General features: G+C 55.6%; 1 protein-coding gene across 1 annotated transcript in view; it reads left to right on the forward strand.

The window, feature by feature from the left end:
* The window catches only part of LOC144937290 (uncharacterized), a 147,065-nt gene that overhangs the window by 45,732 nt on the left and 81,551 nt on the right, over positions 1-19,782 (forward strand). Inside the window, exon 3 of the mRNA XM_078864697.1 lies at positions 4,061-4,197. Coding sequence (XP_078720823.1) covers positions 4,061-4,197 — 137 coding nt within the window. The remainder of the gene's footprint in view (positions 1-4,060; positions 4,198-19,782) is intronic.

A 19,782-nucleotide genomic window follows, 5' to 3' on the forward strand; every position in this document is an offset into this window, starting at 1 on the left:
GTAAACGTGAACACAATCAGTTAAGCTCCTGGGAGACACAGGCAGTCTGTGATCTTGCACGATTGCTGGCTCCGCTTCTTTTGTCATGCCAGCCTTAATAGGCACTCGCAAACCATACAGCGCTTACAATCCATGAAGCTGAACGAGGGGTAGGTGGCGGTGTGTGTATGTATCTGGAGCAGCCCTCGCCAGCGCACGTCTGTTGTGTTTCTCCACGCGGTCCTTCACCTTGGTGTAAATAACACACACACACCCGCTGTAATAACGCCTTAAACGTAAAAATTGCTCAGTGGGGATAATTTGTGAGCCCGCTTTAAACGCGAGTGCAGTCACATCACAACAATTAAAGCCGCCATAATTGTATTCTCACAAACGCAACTAACAACAACAAAAACTTTCTTGAGCCCCTGGCCTCAACAATACATTACAATCCAATCAATTATTAATCATGACGGGGAGGCGTCGTGCGTGGGATTTCAATTAAGATAGTGCTGGGCGCCGCAGCGTGCGAGCGAGCGGCAGCGTCCTCTCCTGTGCCGCTACTGCCAAGCTGAGCTCTTCGGCGCTGTGGGATCGGCTCATCAAGTTAGCGACCGATGAGCCCACAGTTCTCTCGCCCACCAAGCCACTTAATACAGCCCCCTAGCCCAGCTCAGCGCATTCACATTTGTAAATATAAATATATATCCGATGAGCGACAAGCGGCGAACCCGTTTTTTATCGAGAGTGAAGGAGCAGCTGCTTAGTTAGTGCCACATGAGTGGGACCGAGTGAAGTGAGCCCTTCCAGAGCCAGGAGTCCCGTGGCTTCGTCCACTGGGGTCACTGGCTGGCGTGCCGACGTGAGGTTTAGATGCCGCAAGGTGACCGCCAACAAAGGGACGCTTCCACACCACTTGCTCTGACGCTGACTGCACAGTTGGGTTGGAGCTTGTGAGAATGAATCGGATGCCATTCACCGCCAACAGAGCCTAGGTATCGCGGCGTTGGTTCGCAATACGTTATACGCTAACGTATTTTTCAATAAAATTTGTTGTTTTGACAATGAAATTGTTTTGGTGTTGCCAGTGGCTCCTGTTGAGTTGCTTCTGTGGTATGTGGTGTTCCACGGCGGTCCCCTGTTGTGACACTGTGAGGCTCCCGCCACCTGTAGGAGTTGTGGCAACGATGATTCTTCGGCTCATTGCGTCACATGTCCAGTAGTGTGGCTAGGACATGGTGAACTCTACATTCTCAATCGGTGAGATTTCACCATTGCAGCTTGAATGCGAAAAGTGCATATTTACTAAATGCAAGTAACGATCTGGTCAAATTTATGTCGTAAGACCCTCCACCACCCGACAAAGCCAAACAAATAAAAATTGCACGTGGCGGACAAAGCGCTTTAACTACGCACCAGTTCTTATTGTTTCAGCTCGCCCACTGGTGAGGCAGGAGAGCGACTTTCACAGCCACAGCTAGCGATTAGATAATGCGACGCTTCGCTTGAAACTGCATCGGGCATCTCTCGGACCCTTGGACACGAATTTAATTTTTGCCAGATCCATGTGCGATCTAACACAAAATAAACGATGAACGATAATATTGCCTGCGAAAGCAATCTACGTGTAATTATCGTTCAGACTAAATGTGGGTTTCTTAAATGACAAATAGCCCAGCGGCGATCTCGGAGTGAGATGCGGCGATCTCGGAGTGAGATGCGGCGATCTCGGAGTGAGATGCGCTGCTTGTGGACCCCCCCCCCCCGTGCTGTCACGACGGCCCGAGAGGGACGGCACTACAGTGGGAGCGCCTCCGTAAGGCGCAGCTCCCAGCTTGAGACGGCACCCCCTGCCCCCTTTGATGGGGGGGGGGCTGCTCCGCGTCCTGTACGGCTTCATTGAGGCTGGGCCTCAAGCATGGCCCGGGTGGAATTAAGGGAGAAACCAAATGTGTGGGGGTGTTTGAATGTCTCACGTGAGCCCTTTGTGGCTTTGACCCAAGAGCAACGGATCCCTACGTGAAGGGCCCCACGAGGGAGTCCTGTATTTTGTGACCTCAATTCGATTCCCCTCAGGTTTAATCAGGCAGGGGGCCCCTTGAGGTGTGTTATCTCTCTCTCTGCGTTGGGGTTAACACACCAATTTGGAGGTGTGGTGGCCGAGAGGTGCATAATGGCTGTGTCAGAGCCGTTGAGCCAGCCGGTTGGATTGAACGCAGGCCTCTAACCGCCATGACATCATCATTAGACCGGTTCTTGTGCGCACTGAATTTATGGTTCCATCTCAGCCCCCATCTCAACCTGTCTTGGTTTCATTTTGTTTGTTTGCGCAATTTGGCCCAACCCAGCTCTCATGGCTCGGATCTGCTGAAGCGCAACGGGCGACTGACATGAAGCAAATCACTCTGCCCTGGTTATGGCTAAAGAGGCCTACTGAAGTGGCTGCAACAGAACACGAGGCAGTGCCAACTCTTGGAGTTCTGGAGCCAATGGCCGATCTTCATCCCGGCGTGCCGTGGCTCTTGATAGCTCAATACCGATAAAACTGATAACACCAATTATAATATCGACTTAACCAGCACTTGAAACGATAGCATAGGTGCAGCAGACATGCAACCAACGTTTACATATTATGGAGTAATTCGCTTGTTAACGTCACCGTACGCGTCCACACATTATGAGCAGCATGCATCATGTGGATGCAAATGTGTTATCTCATCAGTGGCAAGTGGTATCTGAACCTGTCATGGGCCTCCTTTATATTGACTCAGTTTTAAATACATGGATGCATGCATGATGTGGTGTGTATGCATACCACAGCGCACTGGTCTGTTTTACCTGCCTTCTGGATCAAATGTGTGTGTCTGTATCAGATGAGACCAAAGTTCTGTATCGCATGAGACCAGGGTTCTGTATCGCATGAGCCCCAGGGTTCTGTATCGGCTGATGCCAGGGTTCGGTATCGGATGATACCAGGGTTTTCTATCGGGTGAGACCAGGGTTCTGTATTGGGTGAGACCAGGGTTCTATATCGGATGAGACCAGGGTTCTGTATTGGATGAGACCAGGGTTCTGTATCGGCTGATGCCAGGGTTCTGTATCGGATGATACCAGGGTTTTGTATCGGGTGAGACCAGGGTTCTGTATCGGCTGATGCCAGGGTTTTGTATCGGATGATACCAGGGTTTTGTATCGGGTGAGACCAGGGTTCTGTATCGGATGACACCAGGAGTCTATCTCGGATGAGACCAGGTTTTTGTATAAGATGAGACCAGGGTTCTGTATTGGATGAGACCAGGGTTCTGTATCGGATGTGACGAGGGTTCATTTCATGTCTCTATATGTGTTTTCTTATACATGCGTCTGTTCGTGAACCGAGTTGTTCATAAACAAAAGCGTTCGTGAACTGAGGTATCACTGTACAGTACTGTACTGTACTACTGTACTGTACAATACTGTACTTACTGTATTGTACAGTTCACCCGTTTGAGTGCTTACTGAAGTCATCTCAAGCAAGGTTAGTGTTCTCTCTTTATACATTACTATACTGTACAGTACTAATGTGTATTGTAATTTGTTTCATATTTTTGTGCTTCAAAAACCAAAAAAAAAGGTCAGAACGGATTAACCGGATTTACATTGAACCCTATGGGAAAATGTGCCTCGGTTCACGACCAATTCGGTTCACGACCAGAGTCAGTTCACGAATTAAGTTCGTGAACCGAGGTATCACTGTACAGTACTGTACTGTACTACTGTACTGTACAATACTGTACTTACTGTATTGTACAGTTCACCCGTTTGAGTGCTTACTGAAGTCATCTCAAGCAAGGTTAGTGTTCTCTCTTTATACATTACTATACTGTACAGTACTAATGTGTATTGTAATTTGTTTCATATTTTTGTGCTTCAAAAACCAAAAAAAAAGGTCAGAACGGATTAACCGGATTTACATTGAACCCTATGGGAAAATGTGCCTCGGTTCACGACCAATTCGGTTCACGACCAGAGTCAGTTCACGAATTAAGTTCGTAAACCGAGGTATCACTGTATGTGTGCATGTGTGTGTGCGTGTTTACAGGGCATTGGCAAGGGTTCCCTGTGGTGCATTGACCCCGAGTACCGGCCCAGCCTGCTGCAGGCCCTGCGCAAGACACCCTACCAGTCCTACTCACACGTCTTCCATACGCCGCCAGACTCCCCACCACCACTCGCCAGGTGAGGCATAGCCTGTGTCCCCGCGTCCCTGTGTCTCCGTCTTCCCGGGTCCCCATGTCACGATGTTACCATGTTACCACATGACTGTCTTCCCCTTGACCATCTTCTCCTGTCTCCCTGTCCCCATATACCCGTGTCACCGTGTCCCCCGTGTCACAGTGGTGACCGGGTTCGTTGTGTTAGAGCACTCACCACCGAGCCACCACTCTACCCTTTATCTGCATACCACTATCAAACACCGCACGCAGCCGTCTATGAACAAGGCGGTCAATTACTCACATTGAATATTTAGTCAATCCTGCTATGAATTACTGGACGTTTACATAATTCTGGAACAGAGAGGCCATGGACCAGATGAGACAGAACGTCTTCTGCATCACATGAGACAAGTGTTGTGCATCTGACAATACATGAAATGATAAAAGAGTTGTGTATCTGATCGAGCAAGTGTTCTATCACAAACGAGACCGAGTTTTCACTATCGGACAAGACGAGGATCCTGTATCAGATGAGGAATGGGGGTGTATTGATATGACACAGGTTTTGTATTGGATGAGACGTGGGTTCTGTATTGGATGAGACGTGGGTTCTGTATTGGATGAGACGAGGGTTCTGTATTGGATGAGAGAGGGTTCTGTATTGGATGAGAGAGGGTTCTGTATTGGATGAGAGAGGGTTCTGTATTGGATGAGACGAGGGTTCTGTATTGGATGAGACGAGGGTTCTGTACATTTACACGGCCATGATGAGACTCCACTTGGCTCATGTGCAGTAACGCGCTCAGGGGAGCGGCCGCACTGCAGAGGACGCCACACGCAGTGCGGAGTGGGGCTCCGCACAGGACGTCAATGAGCTCAGAATGTTCCGGTGACTTGGGAGCGCTCATGGCCAGAGTTGGAAATTGAGAGGTGAAGCGTCCATTGCCTGCTCATGGATGCTGTGGCTCTGGTCTCTCTCGTTTTTTGACGTTCTGATTTTCAATGCTCCGTTTGGTGCGAAGCCCCCCGTTTACCCAGCGCTTCCCACCATCCCACTCCCCTCGTCCTCCTCTTCTCTCTCTCACTGCACTCTCTTCTTTCCCTCCTCTCTCATTAATCTCACTCCATCGACTTGATTTTACTTCTTTCTCTTAAGTCTCCCTCTTTCTCTTCTCCTGTCTTGGTCTCCTCTTCTCCCACCTCTCCTCCTTTCCTCCCTCTCCTTTTTAAATCCTTTATATTAAGTTCGCTTGCTTGCTTGCGTGCTTGCGTGCTTGCTTGCTTGCTTACGACCGTGCAAATCTTTCAGTCGTTTTTTAACCCACTTCCCGTGATCCAATTGAGCTGACATTTTCCACACAGACTCGTTGTGCGTGACAATTAATTTTCACTGTTTAGGGAATTTTTTTAAATATTTAACTACCAATTGCTTAATGCTGGCAGACAATCATCTGACCCATAGGTGGCAGCCATCTCAAGCCAGAGGACGAGAGGACTCTAGCCGCCACGCATATAAAGGATTTAGAGTGAAAAACTTTGTTTTTACGGGTTAATTTTTTCTCCTCTGTCCTCTGCTCTAATTCTATTCTCTTGCCATCTCTCCCTCCCTCTCTCCCTTCTGTCTCTGTATCCCGCTCGCCCTTCTCTCCGCGTCTCCCTCTCTCCCTTCCTGGCATTCCGCGTCTTGCAGTCCAAGGGTTAACGTGGGTGTAGTCGCCGCAGAGATAATGTGGTAACCACGGCGACGATTGGCGCTTGCATCAGCGCAGTTGCTAAGCAACCAACAGGCTCCATACGGCGCCCGTGAAGCGCCCGGGTAAGGCAAGGCTGCTGCCTGCGGCCTCCAGGAGGTTGGGGCAGCGGGGGAGGGGAGTGTGTGTGTATGTGTGTGTGGACGTGTGTATGTGTATACAGACGTGTGTGTGTATGGTCGTGTGTGTATGCAGACCAGCTCCAGTTTAATAGCAGAGGTCTCACTCCGAATCAGTCGAGCGGCAATATCTTTTCATTGGTTGCGTAACGCTGTGTGGAAGCTACCTGGTCTGTCGCTCCGCACGAAGCTTCAAGTCTTCTCGGCCACAGTCATTCCCTCCCATCTCTACGCTTGCGAAACGTGGACGCCCTTAATGGAGCATCTCCGCCGGTTGGAAACATTAAGGCTGGCCTGCCTACGATCCATCCTGGATTTAACCAGGCTGGATTGTGTGAGGAGCTCACAAATCCTTGAAAGATCTGGGCAAAGTCCCATCGGTGAGCTCCTCCGGCAGGCAAGGCTGCGTTGGCTGGGTCATGTAGCCCGCATGCCCAGCCACCGCATGCCGAAACACCTTTTGTTCGGCCGGATCGAGGGGGCTAAACGGGCGCGGCACGGGCTAGAGAAGAGATGGAGTGATGTGGTACAGGTGGACGTGGAGCTGAGTGGACTTGCCGATGACTGGTACCAGCGGTGTCAAGATCGGCCTCTGTAGAGGATGCTCGTGAAGGACGCTACTGGGCAGTTGGAGGCAGTCGCCCTCCAGCAACAACGGAGGGCGGAGGAGCGACGCTCACAACAACGAGCGTAGCGCCGGGTGGCTAAAGCACAGCAAGTTGGCACAGTAGGGGGCACAGGCGGTGCATCAGCCAGTCATCTCGGTCATCTCAGTCTGCCCCGTGACCTGCCAGCGGGCGTTCGACACTTCACGTGGCCTCAAGGTGCACATGGCCTGGCACAAGCGTCGTGGTGACGTCACCGCCAATTAGTGGCGAATGGCGGTTGTTGTTGTTGTATGCAGACGTGTGTGAATACAGAGGTGTGTGTAGGCGTGTGTGGACGTGGATGCAGACGTGTGTAACTTTGTAGTTATATGTGTCATAATATTTAACACATGCTAAGCACCTTTTGATCTGGGCTCAATTTCTTGCCATGTACATCACAGTGGCACATGGTATCAGAACCTGGCTTGGGCTTCCTCTCGGTAGATTTAGCTTTAAGTGAGTACTTTGATGTGGTTGTTAAATGAGTACTTGATGTGTTGGTTTGTACAAAGTCGAAAGTGAAAGTGCAGCATCGCGTGGCTTCGGTGAAATACCACGCGGGCTTCAATAGGTGCTCGCTAACAAGAGACCACCCTCTTGTCTGGGGTAGCAGGCAGGGTGGTGGTATAGTGGGTAACACTCGCGCCTCTATGCAACAAGGGGGCTGGGTTCGATTCCCGGCTCGGGCTTCTTTTTGCGTAGAGTCTGTACGTTCTAACTCTGTTCTTCTGCATGGGTTTGCTCCGGGTTCCTCAGTTTCCTCTCGTCGCGAACGACAAAAACAAAGACCCACCGTATAGCCTGTAATAGACTGTTGGAGCAAGTGATGTTAGTGAGCATCTATGAAGGCTGGCACGGCACACGAGAGGGTGGGTGGCCAGCACCACACTCTCTGTCTTTATGTCTCGAGTGCCGATGTTTACACACCGCATCAGGTACTCATTTGAGGCTGAGTCGACCTAGGGGAGGCCCAGTACCGGTTCAGATAATTGTCGAAGGTGTTGGCCGTGAGCAGGAATCGAACTCGGGTTCGTAGCGCAGCGTGCCAACCGCTATACTACCACTCCCCACACACATTGTTACCGGTATTGACCAAACATCCCAATGCCGAAAAATTACCTGCAAATTATTCAAATGTGATTGCACAACAGCAACATCGCCCCCTTGTGTAAGAATCTGGCAGGGCCCTCGTGAAAGAGTCGGGGACTCAGTGAGGCTTTCGTGGGTAAACAAGCAAAATAATAATAATCACATCATCTACATTCTGTTTAACGTACCCAAGGCAGGTCAGTAATTCCGGAAGTATCAAAGTCTCTTCACGTGTTGCTCCTTACCTCGTTGACCCTCTATGTTTTAAGCTAAAACATTGACGGGTTTTCCTTATTTTTTTTTTCCCATTGTTGGCAGCTTCCATGTTTGTCTGAGAATGATGTCTTCATTTCTACTTCACCCTTTCCTTTCTACAGAAAATGCACGCAACTCCATTTACATTTAACCACTGCAGTCACCTACCCTTGCTCTTTTTTCCTTTGCCAAGTCTTCTCGATGATATTAAGGACTCACGGTTTCAGGGCCCCCGAGGAATCCCTTTATGCAGGGACAGCGCCCTGGCACATTCAAAGTGGAGAAGGTAGCCGGAGGTCAGGGATAGATGACCTTGAGAGACGGTGAGAGAGCAGCTCCCGGAACACGCTTAGCACACGGCTCCTCCCTCGTGTGTCAATGTGTGTGTATGTTCATTTTTTTGTCAGTGTGTGTATACATGTGGGGATCAGTAGTCCAGTAGCAGATCGCGCATCGCACTATGAACCCGGCGACCCGAGTTTGATTCCCGCTCACGGTCAACACCAGTGACAGTTATCTGAACCGGAGATGGTGTGGCTAGGACCACGCTGGGCTGCCTTGACCTCCAGTGCTGATGTTTATACACCTCACCATGTACTTAAGACTGGGTCAATCTTGGGGAGGTCCAGGAACAAATTCAGTTATCATGTTGGCCCTGAGCGCGAATTGAATTTAAGTCACTGGAGTCATAGCACAGTGCCCTAACCACTACACCGCCGCTCCCCACATCAAAACACATATACTTAACAAATATAAAGATCCCCCGTATAGCCTTTACAGATTGTTGGAGCAAGGGCTGTTAGCGAGCACCTTTGAAGGCCGACACGGCACACGAGGGGGTGGGTGGCCAGTACCTCGCCCGGCCGCCTTTGTCTCCCCAGAGGTGATGTTTACACACTGAACCAGGTACTCAATTGAGGTTGAGACGACCTAGAGGAGGCCCAAGACCGGTTCAGATAATCGTCACTGTTGTTGACTGAGCGAAAATCGAACTCAGGTGGGCAGATTGAGAGTGCAGTGTGCTAACCGCTACACTACCGCTCCCCACTCTATGTACACAAACACGCCATCACACACTCCTTGCATATGTGGGGGTCGCTAGCCCCCGAGATCCCTCCCTCGATAATGCCAACGGCCGGGCTAACATCACCAATCGCCCCCCCGCTGCTAAGCGAACCGCTGCTAGGTTCCTCACCCATGGTGTAGGAGCCGTCGCCCGAGGATTCCCCTCCACCGCGGGTCCGCGTAGCAGGCATGGTTAATTACGTACGCGCACACCCACACACAGCTCCACACGCGATACCCACTCTTGCGCCGCTCTGCGCCGCGCTGGCCGCTCACGTTACGATCGCGCACCTGGGGTACGCCGATTACGCACGCCGAGAGCTTACGCAAGTAACGAGCACACGTAAGCGGGGTTGGGGGTCAGGGGCCCACCACCGCGCCGCACTTTACGCATACAACGACCACACACCCGCGAATGCAGTGCACGCTAATACCACGTTCAAAAACACCCAACAACACGGTTTTGTTACTACGCTCGAGATTTTATTAGCCCTTGTTAACCCACCGAGCCACCCGTGTGTGTGTGCGGGCCAGCAAGGCGCTTCTAACCCACTCTCTGGTGGCGTGCAGCCCTATTCTATGCTGCGCTCTCTGTTAAACCGCTTTCCTACTCGTCCTTACCCCGAACTAACCCTCTCCTACGGATCCTACTCTCCGCTCTGAGGTGTTGTAAGGCGCGTAATACGATACCGTCTGTAGTTCTTGGTGACCTTGCGGCGCTCAGATCGTCCTGCAGACAATCTAGCGGCTCGCCCGATGACTCCCTCGTCGCTGACTCCGTGTCAAAACTCCAGGAGAAGAGAGTTCCCTACTGCCCCTGCGTTTTCTTTTAAACTATTCACATCAAAGGCTAGGCGCCCCCGTCCCGACCGCCTTGGTCTCTCGACCAATCCTGAGCCTAGGATTTCCCGCTCTTTTGCGATCCCGCCGGCCTTTGACCTTTCGACCAATCAGTCGCCCCGGGTCCTGATCCCAGCTATCTGCCCTGCTGACCCGTGTTTGTGTTTGTATGCGTTTCTAACTGCGGGGCTCTCTGAGCTCGCCGTGGTCGTGCGATCTCAAATCCGCCCACGGCGCCGCAGTGTTACTTGGCCTGGGAAGGGTCCTGTCCAATTCCCTGGCCCTGAGAAATCGTGGGGTAACCCCCCGAGGGGGCCCTCGGGTGAAAACTCAGGGTAGGTGACCCGACCACGAGGCCCTACGTGGGTGCGGGTGCGTGCTTATGTGGGGGGGGTGATGGGGGGCAGTGCGGTGGTGGAAGCCGGGCGGCTCCCTGGCTCGGCAGAGCGGCCCCGTTGCTGTGGCACCACATAGCCCCCCGGGGTGCCAGTCCCCGTCCCGGGTTGACTGGAGCACCTCGCCTGGGTTGCCCCCACGAGGTATCGCCGCGGGGTCCGCGGGATTCGCCCGGCCCTTGTGGCTGGCCTCGGGGGTGGCGGCTCCGTCTCCTGGGGCTCCGGCGGTGGTCTCCTCCTCCATTCCAACGGCTCCCCTCGGCCTCTGGCACCTGCGGGCTGGGGAACAAACTCAGAGGCGGTGGGGTTTAAGGGTCGCCGTCCTCGTCGCCCCCGGCCCCGCCCGGGGCCCCTCGGAGCCCGGGGCTCCGTGGGGCCCATATACTGCGCGAGGCCCCCGGGCACGGGGGGTGGGGGGACCCCGGGGTTTCGGGGTACTTGGACGGCGGGGCTCCCCCCCTCGGGGGCTGCTCACCACGGCTTCAGTCGGCGGATGTTGACCACCATCTCCCGGCCCCTTTCTCCTCCCTGAATCAGCACCGTCCATGGTGAGATCTGCCGTCTCACAATCCAGGGTCCTCGCCAGTAGGTGGTCAGCTTTCCCACCTGTCCGGCACCGACGCGGGGAGTGTACAGCCACACCTCGGAGCCCGCAGTGTAGAAGGGGGGCTCCATACGGGGTCGGGCGCCCTGCTCTTGCCGCTGGTGCGCGGCCTCTCCGTGCGGGTAGGCTCGGCCCCTGGCCCCTCGCAGGGTCTCCAGCAAGTGCTCCACGGGGTGGCTCCCTTCCTCCCGTTGCGGCGGAGGGACACCGAACAGCAGATCTGCGGGCAGGCGAGACTCGCGACCAAACATCATTAGGAACGGGGTCTGTCCTGTAGATGTGTGAACGGCGGTGGTGTAGGCGAACAGTGCATAGGGGAGGTGTTCGTCCCAGTCCTGTTGATTCGCGGCCGCCATGCGTTTAAGCTTCCCGGCCAGAGTCTGGTTCATCCTCTCTACCATCCCGTTCGCCTGGGGGTGATACGCCGTGGTTCGGTCCTTCTGGATCCCGAACTCTCGGCACAGCGCCTGGAATAGTTCGGCCTCGAATTCACTACCCTGGTCGGTAATGACTCGTTCGGGGATCGCGCACTTAAGTACGTAGTTTTCCACGAAGGCCCGGGCCACTACGAGGGCTGTTTTATCCGGGATAGCCACCGCCACGGGGTAGCAGGTGAAGTACTCCACCGCTACGAGAATATATCGGTTGCCCCGGTGGGATCGTGGAAAGGGCCCCTGCAGGTCGATTCCGACCAACTGATTCGTCCGACTGACTCGGAACGGCCTCAGGGGTACCTGGTACCTCGCCGGCTTTTGCCCACACTGCTGACAGGCTCGGCAGCCCTGCACCCAGGCGGCCACATCTTGCGCCAATTTAGGCCAGAGATACTGGCGACGCAGAGTCTCCCGGGTGCGCCGTTCCCCATCATGGCCCCCGAGCGGGTGGTCGTGTACCAGTCGTAGTAGTTGGGGTCGCACATGGGCGGGAACGCAGATGCACCCCGGCTGCCCAGCGTCGGCCAGTTCCCTCACCACCCCGTTTTCTACACACAACCGGGCATACAAACCGCTCCAGGGCCCTGGTAGTGCATCCTTCTTCTCTCGCAGTGCCGCCTCCACCGCCGCCAGATCCGGATCCCGCTGCTGGGTTTGTCGCAGCTGCTCGTCGTCCAAGCCCAGGAAGGCGCAGCCGACATCCTCTTGGATCCGCCCGGTTGGGGTGGGATGATCCGTCTGTCCCCGGGCTCCTTCTGCAGGGGTTCCTGCGGCGCACACCGCACTCTCTCTCGGGGGGGGGAGTTTAGTTTCCGCGCGCTCCTTGGGTTCTGCTGCCTGGCGGCAGCATCCCCCCGTGAAACACGGGCAGGCGTCTCCCTCCCTCGTCTCAGCGCGCACCGCGGGCCGTCTTGACAAGGCGTCCGCGTTCGCGTGTGTCCGCCCCGCTCGGTACTCGATCTGCAGGTTGTACTCCTGCAGCTGCGCCAGCCATCGAGCCATCTGCCCCCGCGGTTCCTTGAATGTAAGGAGGAACTGCAGTGCATAATGATCGGTGCGCACACGACATCTCCTGCCGTACAAGTACGGTCGGAACTGTTTACACGCGAAAATCACGGCATACAGTTCCTGACGGGTTACGCAATAGTTCAGCTCGGCCCCGCTCAGGGTCCGACTGGCGTACGCGATGACCCGATCCGTCCCACCCTGCACTTGCGACAGCACCGCGCCCAGCCCACTGCTGCAGGCGTCAGTATCCAAAATAAAATCGGTGGTGAAATCCGGGAAAGCCAAGGTGGGGGTGTGGGTGAGGTGGTCTTTGAGTGTGGTGAAAGCCGTCTGACAGGCCTCCGACCACTGATAGGGGTTCTTAGGGGAGGTGAGTTGGGTGAGGGGGCGTGCAATCTCACTGAATCCCTTTACAAATCGACGGTAATAAGTGGCGAGTCCCAAGAATGACCTGATCTCCGTCAGGTTCCTCGGCCGCGGCCAATCCACTACGGCACGCACCTTCTCGGGATCGGTGCTCACCCCTGCCTCGCTGACTCGGTGTCCGAGGTGCCCCACCTCGCGCTGCGCAATGTAACACTTACGCGGCTTGAGCTTGAGATGGGCTGCTCGCAGTCGCTGGAATACTTCCTGCAGCCTGGACCAGTGTTCGGACAGCGACCTACTGAACACTATTACGTCGTCCAGGTAAATCAGGCACTGTTCCCACTGTAAGCCCCGCATCACCAACTCCATCAACCGCTGGAACGTCGCGGGCGCGTTAGTGAGTCCGAACGGCAACACTCGAAACTCAAACAGGCCCATCGGGGTGGTGAATGCTGTTTTTGGCCGATCCTCCTCCGTCATCTCCACCTGCCAGTAACCGGACGCCAGATCGAGGGTGGAAAAATACCGCGCTCCTGCGAGACTGTCGAAGGTGTCGTCGATGCGGGGTATGAGGAAGGCATCGCCGAGCGTGACTGCATTTAGTTTACGGTAATCGACGCAGAACCGGGTTGACCCATCCTTTTTCGTTACTAGTACCACTGGGGCTGACCAGGGGCTCGCCGAGGGCTGAATTATGTTATCGCGTAGCATATCCGTGACTGCCTCTTTGATCTGGGTCCGTTCAGGCGCGCCCACTCGGTATGCGGGGAGTTTGATGGGTCGGGCTGCACCTGTGTCAATTTGGTGCTTGACCAGGTCGGTCCGGCCCACGTCCGAATCGTGCTCACTGAACACGTCGGCGTACTCCCGCAATAACCCGCGCAGCTGATCGGCCTCCCCCTTAGGTAAGGCTGCCCAAGGCACATGTAACGCATCCTGCAGTGGAACAATCTCGGCTCGGGGGGTCGGGCCGACCCGCCAGGCCAGATCCTGGCTGTCCTCGGGGCGGCCAGGGTCCTCCGCCCAGAGTGCGAACACCGAGTCGTTCGAGTGGCGAGCGTGCAGGGGGTGTACGGTGGCTACCGGGGTGCGTCGTCGTATCATTGCCGGGGTACTGTGTGGGTTAAACACACGTATAAACAGCCGGCCCCCATCTGCGTTTACCAGTGTGGCTGACCCTACCACCCCGTATCGCGATGCCAACTCCGGGTGAGGAGTCAGCATTACCTCGCCCGATGGTCGGTGGGTTGGGTCGGTGGAGAGGGTTGCCACTGGCACCAGCATCTCGGCGAGAGGTCCGATGGTGACGGCCGACACCAGCGTAGCGGCCACGGGTGTGAAGCGTGGGCGATTCGGCCCCTGTCCTAGGAACGGAATCCGCTCCCCGCTGCCCTCCACCGTAGCGCATCGTTGCCGGGGCTGTACGTTAAGTCCCAACTTTTCCAGGAGGTCCGTTCCTGCAATGCACTCGTGGCACAACACACTCGACACGTAGAATTCCTGTGTGCACACCTGGTTTCCTAGACGGACCTCGAGGGAGACCTTCCCCAGCAACCCCATCCCGGCTCCGCTTGCCGTGTGCAGCGCGCGATCCGGGGCCTGCAGACAGCCCACGTCCACCCCGAGCATGCTGCAGTGCGCGGCGCTCATGAGAGAGGCCACGGCGCCCGTGTCCAGTAGGATCCGGGTGTGCTGCCCGTTCACCTGGCCTTCCACCAGCGACGTGGCTCCCGTTATCCCTGCCACCAGCTCCCGCAGCCAATCGCCCGAGGTCCCCGCGCCCTTGGGTGTTGTCGTTGTAACCTGTTTATGGATCACTCGCTCGCCATTATTCTCATTATCGTCTATTTGTATCGGGACCGCGTCGATTGCACCCCTAGTTGGTCCGCTCACTAGGAGGCGTTGGAGTTTAACCCCCTGCGCCTGCCTAGCTCGGGTAATTTCAGGACAGTCTCTCACTAGATGCCCTCGGCGATCGCACATATAACATGCCCGGGGAGGGGGGGCGGCTCCGTAGTGGGCCCCCTGCCCACTCCCTCCCCCCCCATTACGCCGCTGTCCACCCTCCGCCTCTAGTCGGGCTACCCTCCCAGATAACCCTCCCACCGTGGCGCGTAGGTCCCCCATTTCGGATCGGATGGTCTCAACGGAGGATTGAAGTTGGGTCATATTTTTATTCGTTTCCTCGCGTACCTGGGTTACCCTCTCACCTACGTGGGTTACCCTCTCACCTACTTGGTTTACCTTGTTGTCTATCTGGGTTACCTGGCCGGAGACATCCTTTATACCCGTTTGTATACCGGCAACCCATCCCGGGGTTGTCTCGCGGGACACTGGAGGCTCTCTTTCCCGGCCCCTTACCGTCCTCGCGAGCTCCTGTTCCTCCTCCTCGTCTTCCGAGAGCAGGCTCGCAATGGCGCGCTCTCGTCCCAGCCCTCGGAGCTGCGCGCGTTCGCTGTGAATTTTTTCACACTTACGTGCGCGCTCGACAAGGGCGTTAAAGGGAAGACGTGGGCAGCTCATGTCTGGCTGCCACCACGCCGTGCGAGACAGGTATCGCTGGATTTTCTCGGCGGCCAGTTCCTCAATAACATCAGTTGCGTACCCCGGGCGTGCGATCTTTGTTAACTCGCGCACATCCTCGGCGTAATCACGTAGATCCTCGCCAGGTTGACGACGGCGCGCCTCTAAGGCCGATTTTGCTTCCTCCTCGTCACGCGTGCCAAAACGCTGATCGAGTCGGCGCATCAGCTCCTCTAGCTGTGTCTGTGCGCTCGCGGGTAACGCTTCTACAAAATCGGCTGCCCACCCATCAAGATTCATATTAAGTTGACGTACTGCCTGCGCGTCCGTCCATCCATTAATTTCCTTGGCCCCTAAGAGATTGCGGGCGAATGCCTTCCACGAAGGGGCCCCCCGGCCGGTAAATATTAGTCTTATTTTAGCGTGAGGTAACGCGGGGGTCCGTACCGCTTCTGACACCAATCTGTGGGGGTCGCTAGCCCCCGAGATCCCTCCCTCGATAATGCCAACGGCCGGGCTAACATCACCAATCGCCCCCCCGCTGCTAAGCGAACCGCTGCTAGGTTCCTCACCCATGGTGTGGGAGCCGTCGCCCGAGGATTCCCCTCCACCGCGGGTCCGCGTAGCAGGCATGGTTAATTACGTACGCGCACACCCACACACAGCTCCACACGCGATACCCACTCTTGCGCCGCTCTGCGCCGCGCTGGCCGCTCACGTTACGATCGCGCACCTGGGGTACGCCGATTACGCACGCCGAGAGCTTACGCAAGTAACGAGCACACGTAAGCGGGGCACACGCCGACACAACGACTCAAGTTGCCGCCGCCGTGCGCGTGAGACAAACCGTACAACAATGCGCAGCCGATTACGCGCTCGAGCCGCGGGGTTGGGGGTCAGGGGCCCACCACCGCGCCGCACTTTACGCAAGTAACGAGCACACGCAAGCGGGGCACACGCCGACACAACGACTCAAGCCGCCGCCGCCGTGCGCGCGAGACAAACCGTACAACAATGCGCAGCCGATTACGCGCTCGAGCCGCGGGGTTGGGGGTCAGGGGCCCACCACCGCGCGCACTTTACGCATACAACGACCACACACCCGCGAATGCAGTGCACGCTAATACCACGTTCAAAAACACCCAACAACACGGTTTTGTTACTACGCTCGAGATTTTATTAGCCCTTGTTAACCCACCGAGCCACCCGTGTGTGTGCGGGCCAGCAAGGCGCTTCTAACCCACTCTCTGGTGGCGTGCAGCCCTATTCTATGCTGCGCTCTCTGTTAAACCGCTTTCCTACTCGTCCTTACCCCGAACTAACCCTCTCCTACGGATCCTACTCTCCGCTCTGAGGTGTTGTAAGGCGCGTAATATGATACCGTCTGTAGTTCTTGGTGATCTTGCGGCGCTCAGATCGTCCTGCAGACAATCTAGCGGCTCACCCGATGACTCCCTCGTCGCTGACTCCGTGTCAAAACTCCAGAAGAAGAGAGTTCCCTACTGCCCCTGCGTTTTCTTTTAAACTATTCACATCAAAGGCTAGGCGCCCCCGTCCCGACCGCCTTGGTCTCTCGACCAATCCTGAGCCTAGGATTTCCCGCTCTTTTGCGATCCCGCCGGCCTTTGACCTTTCGACCAATCAGTCGCCCCGGGTCCTGATCCCAGCTATCTGCCCTGCTGACCCGTGTTTGTGTTTGTATGCGTTTCTAACTGCGGGGCTCTCTGAGCTTGCCGTGGTCGTGCGATCTCAAATCCGCCCACGGCGCCGCAGTGTTACTTGGCCTGGGAAGGGTCCTGTCCAATTCCCTGGCCCTGAGAAACCGTGGGGTAACCCCCCGAGGGGGCCCTCGGGTGAAAACTCAGGGTAGGTGACCCGACCACGAGGCCCTACGTGGGTGCGGGTGCGTGCTTATGTGGGGGGGGTGATGGGGGGCAGTGCGGTGGTGGAAGCCGGGCGGCTCCCTGGCTCGGCAGAGCGGCCCCGTCGCTGTGGCACCACACATACACTAACACACGCACACGTATTTATTCGCACACACATGGACACACGCTAGCGCACTCCACGCAGATGCCACTACACATGCACATACTGTATACAAATAGGAAACGCAGAGAAACAAAGAGAAAAACGCAGAAACGGACAATAGAAAAATACACACACACTCGCACACAGTGATACGCACACAAAGACACATAAAACACACAAAGACAAAGATCCCCGGTATAGCCTAAACAGACTTGGGGCAAGTACTGTTAGCGGAGCATCTATGAAGGCCAGTACACACATACATACACACATACACACATTCACACACGGACAAACACGCACAGAAACACACAGAAACATATGCACAGAGAAACACGCGCACACACACGACGTCCGCCAATAGGGGACGGATGAGGCACTGACAGCTGCAGGCTGCAAGGAATCTCCACCGTCAGAGCCAGCAGTGTGAGGCAATGGAAAAAGAGGTCGGCATTCACGGAGCAGTCGTTCGAAAAATATTCCGCCCAGCTCCACAGTTCCCGCCAGCTCCACGGTTCCCGCCAGCGCTTCCTACAATCCCTCGCGTGCCTCGCCACCCCCAGCCCCAGCACCACCACCATCAGCCCCACCAGCCTCATCAGCCCCACCACCAGCCCCACCAACAGCCCACCACGACCACCAGCCCTATCACCACACCACCACCAGCCCCACCACCACCAGCCCTACCACACCAAGACCACCACCAACCCCACCACCACCAACCCCACCACCACCAACCCCACCACCACCATCAGCCCCACCACCAGCACGACCACCAGCCCTACCACCACGACCAGCCCTATGACCACTACCACCACCAGGCCCACCACCACCAGCCCCACCACCATCAGCCCCACCAGCCTAATCAGCCCCACCACCAGCCCCACCAACAGCCCACCACGACCACCAGCCCTATCACCACACCACCACCAGCCCCACCACCACCAGCCCTACCACACCAACACCACCACCAACCCCACCACCACCAACCCCACCACCACCAACCCCACCACCACCATCAGCCCCACCACCAGCACGACCACCAGCCCTACCACCACGACCAGCCCTATGACCACTAAAACCACCAGGCCCACCACTACCAGGCCCACCACCAGCCCCACCAGCTCCACCACCGCCACCAGCCCCACCACTGCTACCACCTCCTGCCTCACCAACTCCACCAAGCAATGACGGCTGCAGCCCATGTTGCGCTGAGAGCATAGTATTTGTATCCCACGTTGTGTTGAGAGCATAGTATTTTTATCCCACGTTGCGTTGAGAGCATAGTATTTGTATCCGGGCAGCAACTTGTGTGGGTTTGGGGATTAATTCGCCCAGCCTGGGCTTCGTGCAGCAGGATTTATTTTTCCCCAAAACATATTTCTGACGGAGTGTGATATCCTGTCGTCTTCCACGTCGGTGGCTATTATGCATTTATTTTAATTTGTAATCTTGCAAAGGACGGCAGACAGGCAGGGTGGCACAGTGCTAATGCCCGTGCCTATAAAACAAGAAGGGGCCTGGGTTCAATTCCCGACTCTGGTGCCTATCCAATTGTATGTCCTCTTCCCCTGTTCTGATGGGTTTCCTTTTGGATTATCCGGTGTACTACACATTGCTAACATAACCTCACATACCATGTATTTAGTATTGGCCAAAGTATCCCAAATGCTGAAAATAACGTGCAAATTACTCATTTGGGATCACACGCAGCAGCGACATCGCCCCCTGCTGTAGAAACTTGGAAAGACCTTCCTGAGATAAGAGTCTTGAGACGCGGTGAGGCTTGGCTGGGTAAACATGTGGTATGATACTAGTGTAGTGGTGATACGCGCTGGGTGTGTACGTCATGTGCCAGCGCGTATGTACGTGTGTGTGTGGTGACGCGCGCTGACGGGGAGGAGCAGGCGTCAGTGCGCGGGTGGGGGTAGTGCTGCTGATTGGCTGTGTGCCGGTGACGCGCTGAGAGGGAGTGATCGGGTGGCAGCGCGGTGTGATTGGTCGAGGAGTGGAAACACGCGCTGGGCGGAAACGGATCGTAGAGATAGCGCGTGGTGATTGGGTAACTGAGGAGCGGTGCCGACGTTGAGGTCCGCATCCGCTCCGTCTCCCGGGAGAAGTGGAACCATCTAAGAATGAAGACGAAGGTGCAGAGATAGAGCCCGGAGAGGAGAGTAATGGAGAGGAGAGGAGAGTAAGGGAGAGTAGAGGAGAGTAAGGTATAAGTGTGTAGCCAGAGAGAGAGAACGGTCTACACGAGCTGAGTGATGTATAGTGTGTAGCCAGAGAGAGAGAACGGTCTACACGAGCTGAGTGATGTATAGTGTGTAGCCAGAGAGAGAGAAAGGTCTACACGAGCCGAGTATGCATACGGTGTAGCCAGAGAGAGAGAAAGGTCTACACGAGCCGAGTATGCATACGGTGTAGCCAGAGAGAGATGCAAAGTCTACACGAGGCGAGTGGAGAGTGTAGCAGAGGCGCAG

This window comes from Lampetra fluviatilis, chromosome 18 (genome assembly GCF_964198595.1).
Source record: "Lampetra fluviatilis chromosome 18, kcLamFluv1.1, whole genome shotgun sequence".
In the NCBI taxonomy this organism is placed as follows: Eukaryota; Metazoa; Chordata; class Hyperoartia; order Petromyzontiformes; family Petromyzontidae; genus Lampetra; species Lampetra fluviatilis.